The sequence below is a fragment of the Trachemys scripta genome, chromosome 14 (genome assembly GCF_013100865.1).
Source record: "Trachemys scripta elegans isolate TJP31775 chromosome 14, CAS_Tse_1.0, whole genome shotgun sequence".
NCBI lineage: Eukaryota > Metazoa > Chordata > Testudines > Emydidae > Trachemys > Trachemys scripta.
Genome location: NC_048311.1, coordinates 15,774,974 through 15,790,717, shown reverse-complemented (window position 1 = coordinate 15,790,717; position 15,744 = coordinate 15,774,974). Strand labels below are relative to the sequence as shown.

Here is a 15,744-nt window from a genome sequence, read left to right as displayed (position 1 = left end):
CAGAATATCCTGTAGAGTTTTACTACTGGTAACAGGAAGCTTTATCATCATTGAAACCAAACCAAAATTACAAATAAATGAGCAAAGTATGTTGTGCCTTCCAGTTCTTTTGTTTTCGTGGAATAGCCCTCTGCCAGTCCAGAGTCACTAGAGGAGTAAACTCTGCTCTCTGTGGTTTGGATGGAGAAATGTGCCACCTCCTGTTCCTTAGGGTATATCTGTGCTGCAGCTGGGAGTGAGCGTCCCGAAGTGTGGTGTATAGACATGCCAGTGGGGCTTGCGCTAGCGTGCTAAAAATAGCTTCATGGACATTGCAGCTCTGGCAGAGACTAGGCTAGTCAGCTGAGCTCAAGCCCACCCGGTCCCCTACGCTTGAGCTCAGGAGACTAGCCCAAGTCTCCACTGGAGCTGCAATAGTCATACATGTTTTTAGCATCCTAGCTCCGAACCCTGCTAGTGTGAGTCTGTCTTCCTGGACTGAGAGGCTCGCTCCCAGATGTAGTACAGACGTATCCGTAAAGACCCAGCCCTTGGTGCATAAAATAGACTAGAAACTTCTAGCAGTAGACTAGAAACTAATGCAGCTTTCCTCTTCCACTACTGGGATTGTTTTTCTGCTACAACTCTCGCCCTTCCTTCTTTTGCTTTTGTCTTCTTTCTGCCTGACTTATGAGATTCTCTCCTCTGGGATACAGGTTTTTTCACCTTGTTGCCCCCTGACTGGTGGTTTAGGGGTTCTTTAATGGCTACTCTGCGTCATAAGCTTGTAGTGATAGCTCCTCTTGGCTTGCTGGCAAATTTCCAGTGCTCCTCATCTATAACAGCTCAAGCAGCTTTGTTTTTGTCTCCACTGAAATAGCTTTTGACCAGCTGGCATTGGTCTCCAAAAATAGTGTCTGTTTCTTTAATCCTAGGCTTCCCTTCTTGGCCCTGGCCTGCTACTACTTGATACCTTCTCCAGTCACATTAGTCCTTAGGGCTCTGAAGTAGTGGTGCCCAGTTGAGTTTCAGGTTGCCTTCCAGGATCCCTGTGGTTGCTGTACTAATGTCCAACTGAAATGAACTATAGCTGTCATCTCCTCCAATTTATTTCCTATGCTGAAACACAAGGCAAAGAAAAAAAGCACTTGAAAATTCAGAGATCAAAGGGGTCATTGCCTTGGGATAAGGAAGTTTCATCTTGTTCTGATCTTCTGCTCCTTTAATTTGTAGGATGCTTTTGATGAGGGAAGAGTGCCTATGGGGAAGCCTGATAGACAGTCCAATTCTCATGGATGTTTTTCAGGAGGTGGTGAAAGTCATCTCCAACAGGCACTCTTTCAAGCTATGGAAATACATAGAGGAGCTGGTCTTTCCCATACCAGGCTCCCAGAGGGAAAACCTTGAGTCCAAGGGTGTCATATGTAGACCTACGAGGTCCAACTGGACCTGTCACAAATGGTATGTGGTCTAGAAAGACCAGTATGCCAAATTTGCCTCTTAGTCAAGACTAATTAAAAAGATGAGGATCCTGGTTAAAGGTGCTGCCTTCTTCAAAACCTGGTCAACAATCTTAATTTTTATTATTTTTTAGTCTGAGGCCTCTATGTCCACCCCGTGGCCTGGCTGATCACATCTAGGATCTCTCTTACTTGATTCCAACTAACTCGTCCCTTGTCAAATCTAAAATCAATGATAGCAAAACTTCTGAGCGCTCCTCAGTCTTCCTTTTTATCATACTTTTCTTTTGTCTGTGATGTCACATGTACTTGCGCCATTTTCTCCTTTGCTCTATCATGGTACAACAATATCTGGGTCTATATGTGGGATACAAATTCTCCATTAAGATTTTATCTGATTAATGCTCTATTTGATGACATGAAACTGTTTGGCAGAACCTTGGGGCTGAGTAAGCTCTAGTTGCCAGACTGGAAAAAAAAAAATATTTTTTGGCTTTCAGGTCTCTGGGAACGGTTTCAGAAGGGATTGAAAGGTATCCCTTTTAATAAAAGGCCAGACTCAAATAGACCATCTTTTCTGCCTACAATATTAATACCAAGTAACAATGAGATTATGCTAGCCCAGGCTAACCTCAGCTGGGTGGGAGGAGGTTGAGGAAATTCCTGAGGGTCTGGATTGGTTTGAGCAGTGAGAGATTGTACACAAATAGCTATAGACTGAGTTTGCTAGCATAGCTGACAAGTATACCATATATACTCATTCATAAGCTGAATTTTTTTTAGTAAAAAAGGGAAGCACCAGCGAAGGGCGTCGGCTTATAGACGAGTATACAGAGAGAGAGCAAGGAGAGGCAGCACAGCCAGCAGAGCCAGAAGGGAAGAGGCGGGGCCAGAGTCTGTCTGCTTCTGGCCACGCTGCTCTCCCCCCAGCCTCCGAAGCAGGTGCAGCTCCGAGGCTGGTAGGCTGCAGCCGTGCCACTCGGCCCCGCCCCCCAGAGCAGGCTGGTGTAGAGGCACAAATAGCAACTCTCCACTTTTGCAACTAGTTGCAGTTTCCGCCACGCAAAAGCTCAGTTCGGGTGAGCATGCTCAGTGCACCCAAAGTAAGGAATTGGGAGAAGGAGCTTTTTGTGTCATCACACCGGCCCGCTGGAGCACCGTGTGGCCGTGCCACTTGGCCTAGCTCTCTGGAACATGCTGTGGCCGCATTGCCTGGTCTGGCCCGCCGGAGCAGGCTGCGGCCATGCTGCCCAGCTTGCCGGAGCAGCTCCAGCCAGGCCAGACACATCCTCCCCAGATAAGGTGGGAAGGGATGGGATGGGGAGAGTGTGGGGGTCTCAGGCTAGGGGTGAGGTCATGTGGGGGGTAGTCACGGGTTACTCCCCTGACTCCCAGCTTCTCCTCCGCAAAAACATTTTCTCACCAGTTGCTGTCCCAGCCTATCAGGGTAAGCAGCTGACATGCCGGGAAAGTTTGTTTACTTAGGTTTACCTCCGTGCCTGCGGATGCTCAAGTTAAACAAACCATCTCGGCCCACCAGCAGCTTATCCTGATGGCCCGGGAGCCAAAGTTTTCTGACCCCTGAATTATAGGGTTGGCTTATGAATGAGTCATAAACATTTTCCATTTTTACTTATCCATTTTAGGGGGGTTGTCTTATAAATGAACCGGCTTATGATCGAGTATATACAATACACTTTAGCTAGTGCTAGTCTCGTAATAAAGTTATGATGAAAGGTTCTTGTAGTTAGATTTGTAAGTGTCTTTTCTGAATATATTAACTTAGTTTGCACTCTCTCAGAAGTAAAGTTGCCACTTTGAGTAGAAACAGGTAATAAGTATTCAAATACAGCATGACACACAGTTTCACCTACTGTGTCAGCACACTTTGGTTAGGGGCCAATGCAATGATCACACACATTTTTTTCTTTTGTTGTTTTAAATCTAGCCTTAGGTGTGTCGCTATTTCACTTTAAGAAGAGTCATACTTTTAGCCACAAGCAAATTGTTGGCTAACTTGAAAATGAGAAACTCAGCATCTTAGAACAAAGAACTTGATGTTCATTGTGGGTTCAGTTACACAGCAAAAACACGTTCTTTCTCTCTGTCTCTAAAAATAAGCAGCTAAATTGTTACAGAAAAAGAACACTGGCTAACTTTTTTTTTAAAAAGCACTCGCTTTAAAATGCTGTACTTGAATCTTTTCAAACATATGAGCCCTGCATCACAAATACTATCTGTCTGGATAACAAAGGTTGAAAGAGTTGTCCTTCATGGTTCTTTAAAACTATTTAACTGGATGGAGGTGCTCACGTACTATTGTACTGGGAGGAGTGTAGCAACATAGGTAGGTATCAGCCTTGAAGGACAAGGTGGTGGTCATAGAGTAAGTGCATTGAAAGGTTGGTAATAACCAAAAGTTAGTACTGTCTGATGGTTGTTGACTGGATATGCAAATTAAGTGATGATCCATTTCATGTCTACATCAATTTTGACATAAATTGATGTTCTTGTTGGGGGTCTCGGGAGAGAAGCAGCATGTGAACTGAACTACATTTTTGCCCCATTACCAGTTCAGGTTGTGGTATTGAGATTACAGACCAAAAGTGTGGTGTGTTGTTTTTTTTTTTTTTTTTTTTTTTTTTTTTTTCTCCACCCTTCACTGATGCCTAAAGCATTACTGGTTCAAACAAGCATTCCCTTTACTTCTAATGAAGAGCATTGATAGAATTGATAACATCTTACCAGTTGGCAAAAAGGGAAAACTTTTTAATTGAGCCACTCCACATTGGTAGGGCAGCGTGCTCAGTCACTTCGTGTGCTGAACCTGGTCGGTAGTTAAATAGGGGACTTAGGTTTATCATCTTTCACAAGTGTTAATGTTATTTTAAACAAAAATATATAATAATCTTCCTTTATAATGAAGTATTCTGCTATACAGAAAAAATCCTTTGATTCACAAAATGGTGACTCGTCTCTGCCTTTTTGTGGGCCTAAGTGCTGTGTTATTAAAAAGTGATGTTCAGCATACTGATGTGACAAACTTGTTAAGGTGCCAATAGGACCTAGACTACTTACTCCTACTCTGAGCTCTGTACTACTCCTCTTAACTAATCAAAATTGCAGATGAACAGTCTTTGCCTCAGAATTATAATACTTTTATCTTGATACTTATCTTGACTATTTTTATTTCTGTCCTTATTTTGGTATCTGAATCAACACAAATGCCCTTTGGAGTGTTTATTTTTTTATAGTCCGGTTTAACTGGTTTCTAAAGGAACAGTAGTTCTAACCCTTCCCTGCACTATCCAAACTACGAGCCCACATGCAACACAAAAAGAAAATTGTTGGGAGCATAGATAATTTAAAAATTAAGTAACTGCTGAATTAATTGCAGGACTGCCTTACCACCTTCTGGAATATTTGCATGTACCAAAAGTATCATATTGGGCATATTTTTTAGGTAATTTACCATTTGTTTATAATGCTTGATTTAAACCCTCCCCCCACTATTTTACTCAAAACTAGTGAATGTTTCTTCTATACTAGGAGAGTGTAAATAATGTGTAGTTTAAGAACTGTGAGGCATGTAATGATAATTCTATTCTCATTCCCCCCAGAAAAAATCCAAAGAAATACATTCTAGACTAAGAAGCAGCTGTGCACTACGAAATAGAGACGTTCTGCCACTTTGTCTAAAGCCACTATGCAAAAAGAGAGTAGGGAAATGCATTTCTACTATTTGTATAGCATTTTTTGAGTAACTTCTAAATTGTGCTTCGGTTGTAACCTTCTAGATTTATTACATTGAGCAGTTGGAATGCCTTTTCATGTCCCTAACTAAAATGACACAAGTGATCAATAAATGAATTGTTCTTAGCATTTGTACCTCTTTTGTTAACTTATGAAGACTGACTACTCTCTCCCCTTCCGCCTCCCTCCCCAATTCAGCATAGCACTGTACTATACAAATAATGCGTGCAGTATAGGAGTGTAAGAAGTTTAGTTTTCCCTGCGGTAGTGTGTTGTTTGTAGTAAGAAGAAAAAGAGGGTGTGGCTATCTGATAAACTGAGGTAGCTTGCTCCAGGGCAAGATTGTCATATAGAATCAGGAAATTTGAAGCATTGCTCTGAGCTACATCTTGTGCCCGGATGAAACAAAGATGTACAAAAATCTATTTGTTGATTGAATACTGTCTTCAGAAGAGAGTTGTTGGATAAAATTTGCACTGTTTGATGGTTGGTCTTGCTTTTCTATAGTGTAAAGCTGTTTGCTAAAAGTTAATCTTGAATTTAAATGCTGTCGCCTTTTTTCTTTTTTATTCATTTACAGTGTGTTGTGTTTAAGGCCCATTACTATGATCTCTACTAATAGTATTCTTTCAAAAGATTTATTTACTGAAATACACACAGTTTTCACATAATATATCTGGCATTGCTATGGCCTCTTGAAATTTTTATTTAAGAAGTGATGCAAATTTCTTTACTTTTAATATTGAGGTGTCTTTTAAAAGTTAGACACTGCTAAATTCTGATTTCTAGTATGCTGCCACAACTGCCTGGGACTAAAGTATCATTAAAGATTCCAACACAATTCTTTCTAATAGTTAAATTAAGTTAAGCTAAAGATAGTACAGTATTGTAACAAAAAGTTAAATATACTTGGAACTACAAAAGGTGTCTCCTGGAGACTCAAATGAGTGAGCCATTGTTTGCTCTACCTGTTAGAAATCAGGTGCGGTAAGTTCCAAACAAGTCAAGACAAGTTTCTTTACCTGCCTTAAAAAAAAAAAAAAAAAATCCCATTTTGTTTTACATGAGCTGTTCCTTTACATTGTTTGTATCACATAAACTCCCACAATGAAAGCAAACAGGTGAAGACGCCTTAAAAATGTTTCATCTTAGAAAGACCATTCTCATTGCTAGTTGTATTGCATATAACAGCAGAGTGTCTGCATGCACTTATTTAAAATATGAAATGAACTTGAACAATTTATTAACACAGCTTGATGAGTTTTAAATGTTCTTAGTAAAAGGATTAACACACAACTATGATCATAGAGAAAAGGCTTGATTTGTGAATGTAACAGTTAAGGGGCAATAAACTCTGTTGTACTGCTGCTCAGAGTTATTCACTTCTAAGCACGTAAAATAGTATATAGTCTGCTTCATGGTTTCTCTTGTGTGGTCAGAAGATCAATTTCCCCTTTTGTTTGTGTGGGTCTTTCATACACTAACAGAGGAGAGAAAAAATGTGATTTGGTAAAGCTACAAAAATTGGCCACAGGGCCTCTGTTAGGTTTAGTAACCTGAAACTATTTTGAATTCAGTTTTTGGAATTGATTAGATTTCAAGTTTACATTTTCCCTTTTAATTACAAAGCAGAAAGAACAGGACTTGCTCTCAAGCTGGTAGCTGAAAACTTGTAATGTTTAATTCTAACCTTTAAGATCAGCATATTAATTATGAAGTCATTGGGAGAGAATAAAATGACGTGTCATATTTTTAATAGAAGCTGATTTTTGCATCTTAATCTCACCATTGTTACAAGAGAAACTGAGGATAGGGTAGATAACTAAAAGCTAAAACTGATACTTAGTCTGTAACTGTTGTTTTAGCAAAACTATCCCACAGGTTGAGTTAAGGACAGCATATGTAATGCTGAACTGCCTGGCTTGGATAGTTCATGTCGCAAAAGAACACTGTCAAAATGTTTCATAATTTACAATTAATGTTTTCACCTTATGATGGTTCATATTTAACCCTTTGGAAACTTGAAACAGAAATCTGGTTCTTTTTCTTTACCAGCATAATATTTTCCTAATATTGTGTATACTCACTGTTTAAAGGGTTGCTGGCACCAAAAAACACATCCCTCAAATTCCCTTCTTTGTCCCCCAAATGGGGAAATGTTGTTTATCTATTCCAGGGATTTTCACACTGTTTTGTAGCGTAGACCACATTTTAATAGAGAGTATATTGTAGTCACCTATTCTCCCGCTCATCATTATACAGATCGTCACCCCTCCTAGTTCATAATCACATAAATTCTTGTGGTGACAGCAGTTTTGTGCACATGGAAAAGTAATATTAGGAAAGTATTTAATATACTTCTTTAGCTGTCTTCAGTGCAATAAGAGTTATATCCTCTTAGAAAAAAAGATTAACAACTCTGTATATTTTTGCAGATAACGATTAGTACTCTAAATACAGGTTGATTTGATGGCATCATGTAATTAATATCTTTATGCTGAAGCAAAGCCATTGTGAATTTACCTTTCAGCTAATATTTATTTCCTGTTTTGCCTAGAGTCAATAAATAATGTAATGAAGAATTTCAGAGTCCGAAAGAAATAATTTTCTGCTTAAATGATTCTGCTGAAATGGCTATTATTTGCCAAAGCAGTTAGTTGATTGCTGAAGGTAGGTTTCTAGAGATGTAGACTAGATCTTCTGGGATATACTTTACACCTCTCTTTATATGACATGTTTAAACGCCAGCTTCTGTTAATGTGAATGGATACTGAACTGTGCAAAATCACGATATATTGTGCATAATGATTCCTTTTTTGTTTTGTCTGCTAGTGCCATTGTAAATACTCTTCTTCGAGTGCTTGCTCATGTCCATTTCCTATTATGTGCGTGTGCTCACCACATACACCGGGGCCGGAAGTTTTTTCCTCAGTGGTATATGTAAGGGACTGTCTCTGGTGCCCCTTGAAGTAGTGTGCACATACTGCAGTATAAGGGTGCCACTGACTCCCCCACCCTCAGTTCCTTCTTGCCACCAGTGATGGTGCTGGAATGTCTGCTGTTTCAGATAGCATAGCATTTCGTTCAGTGTTTCTTCCAAATGTTTCCTGTAAAATAATTGTAAAATAGTTAACAGTTAATCGTTCCCTTAGTGTTAGTTCTAGTTTTAGTTGGTCCTGGATGGGACTCAGCCTAGGGATGGGTCATGCCCCGGTCCCCAGGCTTTAAGCCCTGCGATCATTGTAAGCAGCCTATGCCTATCAGCGACCCGCACGCTAGTTGTTTGAGGTGTCTAGGCGAAGGACACATAAGCAACAAGTGTCGCTTCTGTAAATCCTTCAAACCCCAAACAAAAAGGAGAGACACATCCGTCTCAGGGCACTCCTGATGGAGACGGCGCTGACCCCGGCACCGGAGCAGAGATCAGACTCAGCCCCAAGCACCGCAGTGTCTGTGTGGAGCACCCTGCTGGCGCCATCTTCAAGCCGGCACCGATCCCCCTCCCCATCTCCAACCAAGAAGCTGAAGAGAACCATGAGGGGATGATCCCCCACTTCCCGTAAGGGAAAGGACAGGGCTGGAGGAGAGCCAAGACCCATGCTGGGAAGCTCAACGCCTCCATCAGGTTGATGGAGGTCAAGTTGAGCTGTCTAGCCCATCCCGTAGAATGCCTGCCACCCAGGACAGTAATGAGGGCCTCCGTCATTTAGCTGTCCCATCGACATCAGAGGCTCTGCAGGCAGTGCAGGAGATCCTGACGCTACTGGTGCTGCCCACACTGGTGAAACCCCGGTCGAAGGGCAAAGCTGCCTGGTCTGTTTGAGCGAAAAATGTATTAGTCTTCTAGCCTTCAATTGAGAGTGGCCAACCACTAAGCTCTCCTCGGCCGCTACGATTACAGCATGTGGCAGGCCATGGCCAAGTTTCAGGTTTCGCTTCCTCAAGGTCCCAGGAAGGAATTCTGGGCGATCCTCGAGGAGGGCACTGTTGCGGCCAGGGTGGCCCTCCAGACAGCTTCAGACACAGCAGATTCTGCGGCTCGCACCATGGCCTCGGCCATCTCCATGCGGCGGGCATCCTGGCTGCTCCTCGCTGGCCTGTCGACAGAGGCTCAGCAATCAATGCAGGACCTTCCCTTCGACGACCAGGCCCTGTTTGCAGAACAGATGGACAGTAAGATGCATGGACTCAAGGACTCCCGCATTACCCTGAAAACTCTAGGACTGTACGTCCCTGGTCCAGCCTGTAAACGGTTCACACCGCAGCCAGCTCAGAGCCAAGGGAGCCAACCTCATCAGGAGCTGCCCCACAAAAAAAGCAAGGGCTACAAATGCCACCCAAGCCACTTACCTCCGTCCAATCGGGCTTAACCCGCAATAAGCAGGGGAGCAAGTGGGCGTTTTGAGGGTGCACTTGAGGGCAACCTACCAGACTATACCCCGGATCTATCTTTCCTGCCTTTCTTTCTCCCAGCATGGACCACCATAACTTCGGACCACTGGGTCCTCAATACAGTGGCGCAGGCTTATACCCTCAGGTTTGTCTACCCCTCTCTACCCCATGTCCCCATCCCTCTGGAGAGACCCCTACCTCCTGCGTGAGGAGACTCTCGTGAGAGAAGGGTTGCTGCAGCTGGGTGTGGTGGAAGAGGTTCCTCACGAATACAGGAATAAGGGGTTCTATTCCTGGCCTTTCTTAATCCCAAAGGCTAAGGGCGGTCTACGGCCCATTCTGGACCTACGAGACCTCAACAAATACCTAAAGAAGTTAAAGTTCTGCATGGTCTGGTCTCCCTGACCTCCATCATCCCCTCCCTGGATCCGGGACACTGGTATGCCGCTCTTGACTTGAAGGACGTGTGCTTTCATATAGTGATCTTCCAAGGACACAGGTGGGATCAGAGCACCACCAGTTTGCGGTCCTCCCTTTCGGCCTAGTGACATCACTGAGGGTGTTGACCAAGTGCATGTCAGTAATACCCCAATCCCTGAGGTAAGCTGCTATCCAGATATACTCATATAGTCACAACTGGCTGGTCAAAGATCCAAAGGGATGTCATGGTGTTGCAGGCCACGTGCTAATCCTTTGGCCTGCTGGTAAACAACAAAAAGTGGACGTTAGTTCCTGTGCAGAGGCTAGAGTTCATCAGAGTGGTGCTCGAGTCCACCTGCACCAGAGCAGTTTGTGCTGCAGGAAAGGTTCCAAGTGTTGGTGGACCTCATTGCGGGAGTCTCCACATTCCCCCTCACCACGGCCAGGATTTGTCTGCACCTGCTGGGACACATGGCAGCATGTATGTATGTTGTCTGCCATGCCAGGCTCCGGATGTGGCCTTTACAGCAGTGGCTGGTGATTGTCTATTCCCAGTCCAGAGATCACCTGGAAAAGGTCGTTACCATCCCACTGATGATACTTACTTCACTGCAATCGTGGACCGACCCCAAGGCAGTCCTGGAAGGAGTTGCATTCGACAGCCCTTGTCACTACATCGAGTTGATATCGGATGCTTTGGACCTAGGCTGGGGAGCGCATCTCTGTGATCTCCAGACCCAGGGCATGTAGTCCCCAGAGGAGATGCCATTGCACATAGATGTCAAAGAGCTCAGAATGGTACAGGGTCTTTCTACCGCACCTGGCGGGCAAGGTGGTGAGAGTGTTGACAGACAATACGGCCTTGATGTTCTACATCAACAGGCAAGGAGGAGCACGCTCATTGGCTCTGTCAAGAACAGGGACAGCTCCAAGTTTTTTGCCGCCCCAAGCAAAAAAACTTTCCTGTGCCCCCCCGCCCCAACTCTGCCCCTTCTCCGCCCCATTCCAACCCCATTCCCAAATCTCTGGACCTGCCTCCTCCCCTGGGCGTGCCACATTTTCCCTCCTACCTCTCCCTCCCAGGCTTGCCTGGGGGGGGTGGGAGGGACGAGAAGCGGAGTGGCGGTGTGCTCGGGGGAGGAGGTAGAGGTGAGCTTGGGGGGGGTGTGTGCGGTTCCTTTGCCCTCCCCAGGGTTACTTTCTGCGGTCCTCCCCGCACCCCCCACTGCTGCAGCTCACCTCCGTTCAGGGCCGGCTCCTGGCTTTTTGCGCCCCAACCAAAAAAAAAATAAAGGAGCCGGAGTGCCGTCCCTTGGAAAGTGCCACCCCAAGCACATGCTTGGAGCGCTGGTGCCTAGAGCCAGCCCTGGTCAAGAGGCTCTCTGAATGTGGGATTTCTGCATCGAGCATGCAATCCATCTGGAGGCCAGTCACCTCCATGGTGTTAGGAACACGCTAGCAGATCCTTTTTCTCTCACCACAAATGGTCACTCCATCTGGAGGTATCCCGGATGCTCTTCCAGAGGTGGGGATCTCCCCAAGTGGACCTGTTTGCCACCAGTCAGAACAGGAATTGCTATTGCTTCTGTTCCCTGCAGGGTCTTGGGAAGGACTCCCTCTCCGACGCCTTCCTCTTGTCATGGTCGGGGGGCCTGATTATGTGTGTTCCCGCTCGTCAGCAGAGTCCTGTCGAAGATCAAGAGAGACAAGGCTCAGGTTGTCAGGCTTGCCCCGGCATGGCCGCACCAACATTGGTTCGGCACGCTGATGTACTTGACAGTGACCGCTTCCTGGCCCCTTCCCAACTGACCGGATCTGCTCTCGCAGGATCACGGGTGTCTCTTACACACTAGCCTTGCCCCCCTCCACCTCATGACGTGGATGCTGTGTGGTTGAACTCGAAAGAGCAGGCCTGCTCTAACGAGGTCCAGCAAATCCTCCTGGAGAGCAGGAAGCCTTCCACTAGAGCAACCTACCTGGCCAAGTGGACGAGGTTCTCCCACTGGGCGTCTGAGTGTAACATTTCCCACAACACACTCCTCCTTACAATCTATCTTAGATTATCTGCTCCTTCTTAAGAACCAGTGGCTGGCCCAGTCTTCCATCAGGGTGCACCTTGTGGCGATCTCCGCTTTCCACCTGCCGATTCAAGGTCAGACGGTATTCTCGCATGACATGTTAGTCTGCTTCCTGAGAGGCCTCGAGAGACTCTTCCCATCAGCCCGAGACCCTGTCCCACAGTGAGAACTTGGTTCTTTCTAGGCTCATGGACCCGCCTTTTGAGCCTATGGGCTTCTGCTTCCTCTCCCACCTGTCATGGAAGGTCGCTTTCCTTGTGGCCATAACATCCATAAGAGGAGTGTCTAAGCTTAAAACCTTGACATCGGAGCCTCCATATACGGTGTTCTATAGGGACAAAGTTCAACTGCGATCCCATCTGGCTTTTCTGCCAAAGGTGGTGTCTTCCTTCATGTTAATCAGGACATCTTCCTCCTTTTGTCCCAAGCCACACACCATTAGTGAGGAAAGGAAGCTACATGCCCTGGACGTCAGACATGCTCTGGAGTTTTACCTGAAGTGTACCAAGTCCTTCCGCAGGTTGACCCAGCTCTTCATCATGACAGCGGACAGGATGAAGTGCCTTCTGGTGTCCTCGCAGAGGATTTCCAACTGGATCACCTCCTGCATCCGGGCCTGTTATGAGCTTGCACAGGTCCCACTGCCACCGATTGTGAGGGCCCACTCGACCAGAGCTCAGGCATCCTCTGTGGCCTTCTTGGCGCACGTCCCTGCCCACGACATTTGCACAGCCATGACGTGTCTTCAGTTCTCATATTCATGGCGCACTACACCATCACTCAGCAGGCCAGAGATGATGCTGGGTTCGACAGAGCTGTGTTACGATCTATACGTCCGTGAATTCCTACCCACCTCCAGGGGTACTGCTTGGGAGTTACCTAATATGGAATGGACATGAGCAAGCTCTCGAAGAAGAAAAGATAGTTACCTTTTCCTTAATTGGTGTTCTTCGAGATGTGTTGCTCATGTCCATTCCATAACTTGCCATTCTTCCTCACGGTTGGAGTTTCCGGCAAGAAGGAACTGAGGGTGGGGGGAGCTGGTGGCGCCCCTCATACCGCGCCATGCAGGTACCACACCAGAGGGCGCCAGAGCCGGTCCCCTATGGATACTGCTGAGGGAAATACTTACGTCACTGGTGCATGAGCACACACACCTAATATGAAATGGACATGAGCAACACATCTCGAAGAACACCAGTTATGGAGAAGGTAACTGTCTTTTCAGATATTAAAAATTTGCATTGCAATTAATCTTTAGGAAGCATGGTTTACTCATGCTTTTTGTAGCAAAGTTTTTACGTCATCTTGTGGTTCTGTAACCCCTTCTAAGCTTCAAGGTGTAGTGTATGTTATTGCAGTGTCTTGTATGGTTGTCATTACTTCGGTTTGTTTTACATATATCTTACATAATACATTTGACTTGCTGTGTTGACCCGTGGGGTAGTTCGTAACCTATTACTTTTTAATATTCTTTTAAAAAGGTGCTATGTTGATTCCAACTCCAGATAAGTTAGGCACTTGTGTGCAAACCTAATGTTCTGCTAAATTAAAAAAATCGAAAACTTGTCAGAGAATCAGGGCATAATTTTAAGTGTTTGCCATTGACAGCTTAATACATGTATTTAAAACGAAAGTAAATCATAGAATCATAGACTTTAAGGTCAGAAGGGACCATTATGATCATCTAGTCTGACCTCCTGCACAACGCAGGCTATAGAATCTCACCCACCCACTCCTGTAACACTTACTACAAAAAGGTATATATTCATAGACTATTCATAAAATATTTTGATACAATGTGACTTTATTCATTTGCATTGAGTGGGAGATCTATTGCATATTAGGGGAGTAAGTGAAAACACACACGGATAATGTATCAAAAGTTGTATTTTTGTCAATTGTAGTACAGTTTTCAATGTTTGATACTACTAAATGGTATACTAGTAAGTGTACTGGACCATACTTTGTTTAAAAAAGTCATCTTAGTGACTTGAGACATCGGAACATTGTCTTCTATCAAATCATTACTGAAAGATGGGGATTAATCACCAATTGCTGAGTTCTATAATCTAAAACATAGCATAGTAGAGCAGAAAGTAATTATTTTATGTTCCAGACTTGTAATCTTGCCTATCACCATGTCTCAATAGAGATACTACACTGAGAATGGTATCTGATTCTTTGTTCTAGAATTGACTATGAGATGCTATTGAACTGACACCAATGACAAGTAGAGCTTTGATTTTAATTGAATTTAAAAGTTAGTCTTTTTAAAATGTCTTGAAATCCTAATTTTCATGTATGTCTAAATATTTTCGGCATAAATATATTTAAAGACGTATTCATGTAATGTGAAGGTTATACATTAAAATACTGAAAAGTTTGGTATTGAAAAAGCAATGGGATAATATTAACAATGTTACAGTTCTTGTTGGTTGCTGGTCCATCATCCTTAAGCTACCCAGTGGATTCAAATAGACGGTATCTACTGTGGATGAGCATTAATCAGAATTGCCAGTGCAGGCCAGTTTCTGGCTTTTCCAATTTGTGTTCCCCTTAATTCCTGCTGTCCGTTGGCCAAGGTGGGATGAGAACTTGATTATTTTTGAACTGGGAAATATTTTATCCTATGCTGCAGAGAATTAAACTATGCCTAATCATGTCTCTGGATTGTTTTTCCCCTTAATGAGCTGTCTTAAATAAAATTCACTTGTGCATTTGTTCTTATTCAGTGTATCAAAAGGGGTAAGGAAGTTTGCTCTTTAAAATACAGTCCTGTCCATGTGTAACTTCTATTCATCTGAGAATCTCAAGACACTGTTAATGAAGCCTCATGAAACTCCAGAGATTACATGCTGCTAAAGTGTGTTTTTAATGCTCTAGTCTTCTGGCTGTCGGTAATGCAAATAGAAAGAACTCTGTACTGTGAATTGACTAGATATGCTATTGCCTTTAAGGTTTTCTACTTATCAGATATTCTTTTATGAATGTCTCCATTCTACAAATAATAACAAAAGTTTGCAAGACCTGTTTAATAATGTGTGCATATTGTGGATTGTGTCAATACTCTCTTTTGCCAACTCACTATAAAGTCATGTCAACTGTGCTTGAACCGGGCTTGCTGCTTGCACATTTCCTTAATTTCCAAAGATGTGGGAAACAATTCTATGAATACATAAACTATAACTCTGGTTTGCATTAACAAATTGTAACTTCTTTCCAGGGAATCCTGAGTATCCATATGGAAGGTTAAATGTTGGCATGCTGTTTGTAAATTGTTAATTTTTATATTTTATTACTTATACACTGTGTTTTTCTTTTCCAGTGCATTGGTAATAGCTGCAGTGTTTGACCGTGATATTAACTGCAGAAGAGCTGCCTCTGTAAGTTACTGGTTTTGTTTATGCCTTTCTTTTTTAAAAATTCCTTTATAGTTTGCTTGCAATACAAGCTAATTATGTAGAGCTAGAGTATTTGAACAAAATATTGTATGTCATGAACAGTAAGTACGTTGTTAAACCCCTAAAGAATATGGTCTGAGTGCATATTAAAAATACAAAAAACACAGCTTTACATTTCATATAATGGGTCCATAGTTAAAATCTGAGCTATTGTTACCACATTTCCATAGTGCAATATATGTCATGTCTCAGAAGAGC

At 43.6% G+C, this 15,744-nt stretch overlaps 1 protein-coding gene across 1 annotated transcript in view; it reads left to right on the top strand.

Annotated features, from left to right (window-relative positions):
• Positions 1 to 15,744, top strand: part of TBCD (tubulin folding cofactor D) — a gene marked incomplete at its 5' end in the record, with an annotated part of 241,622 nt that overhangs the window by 90,281 nt on the left and 135,597 nt on the right. Inside the window, 1 exon segment of the mRNA XM_034789910.1 lies at positions 15,411 to 15,468. Within this exon segment, the coding sequence (XP_034645801.1) occupies positions 15,411 to 15,468 (58 nt within the window).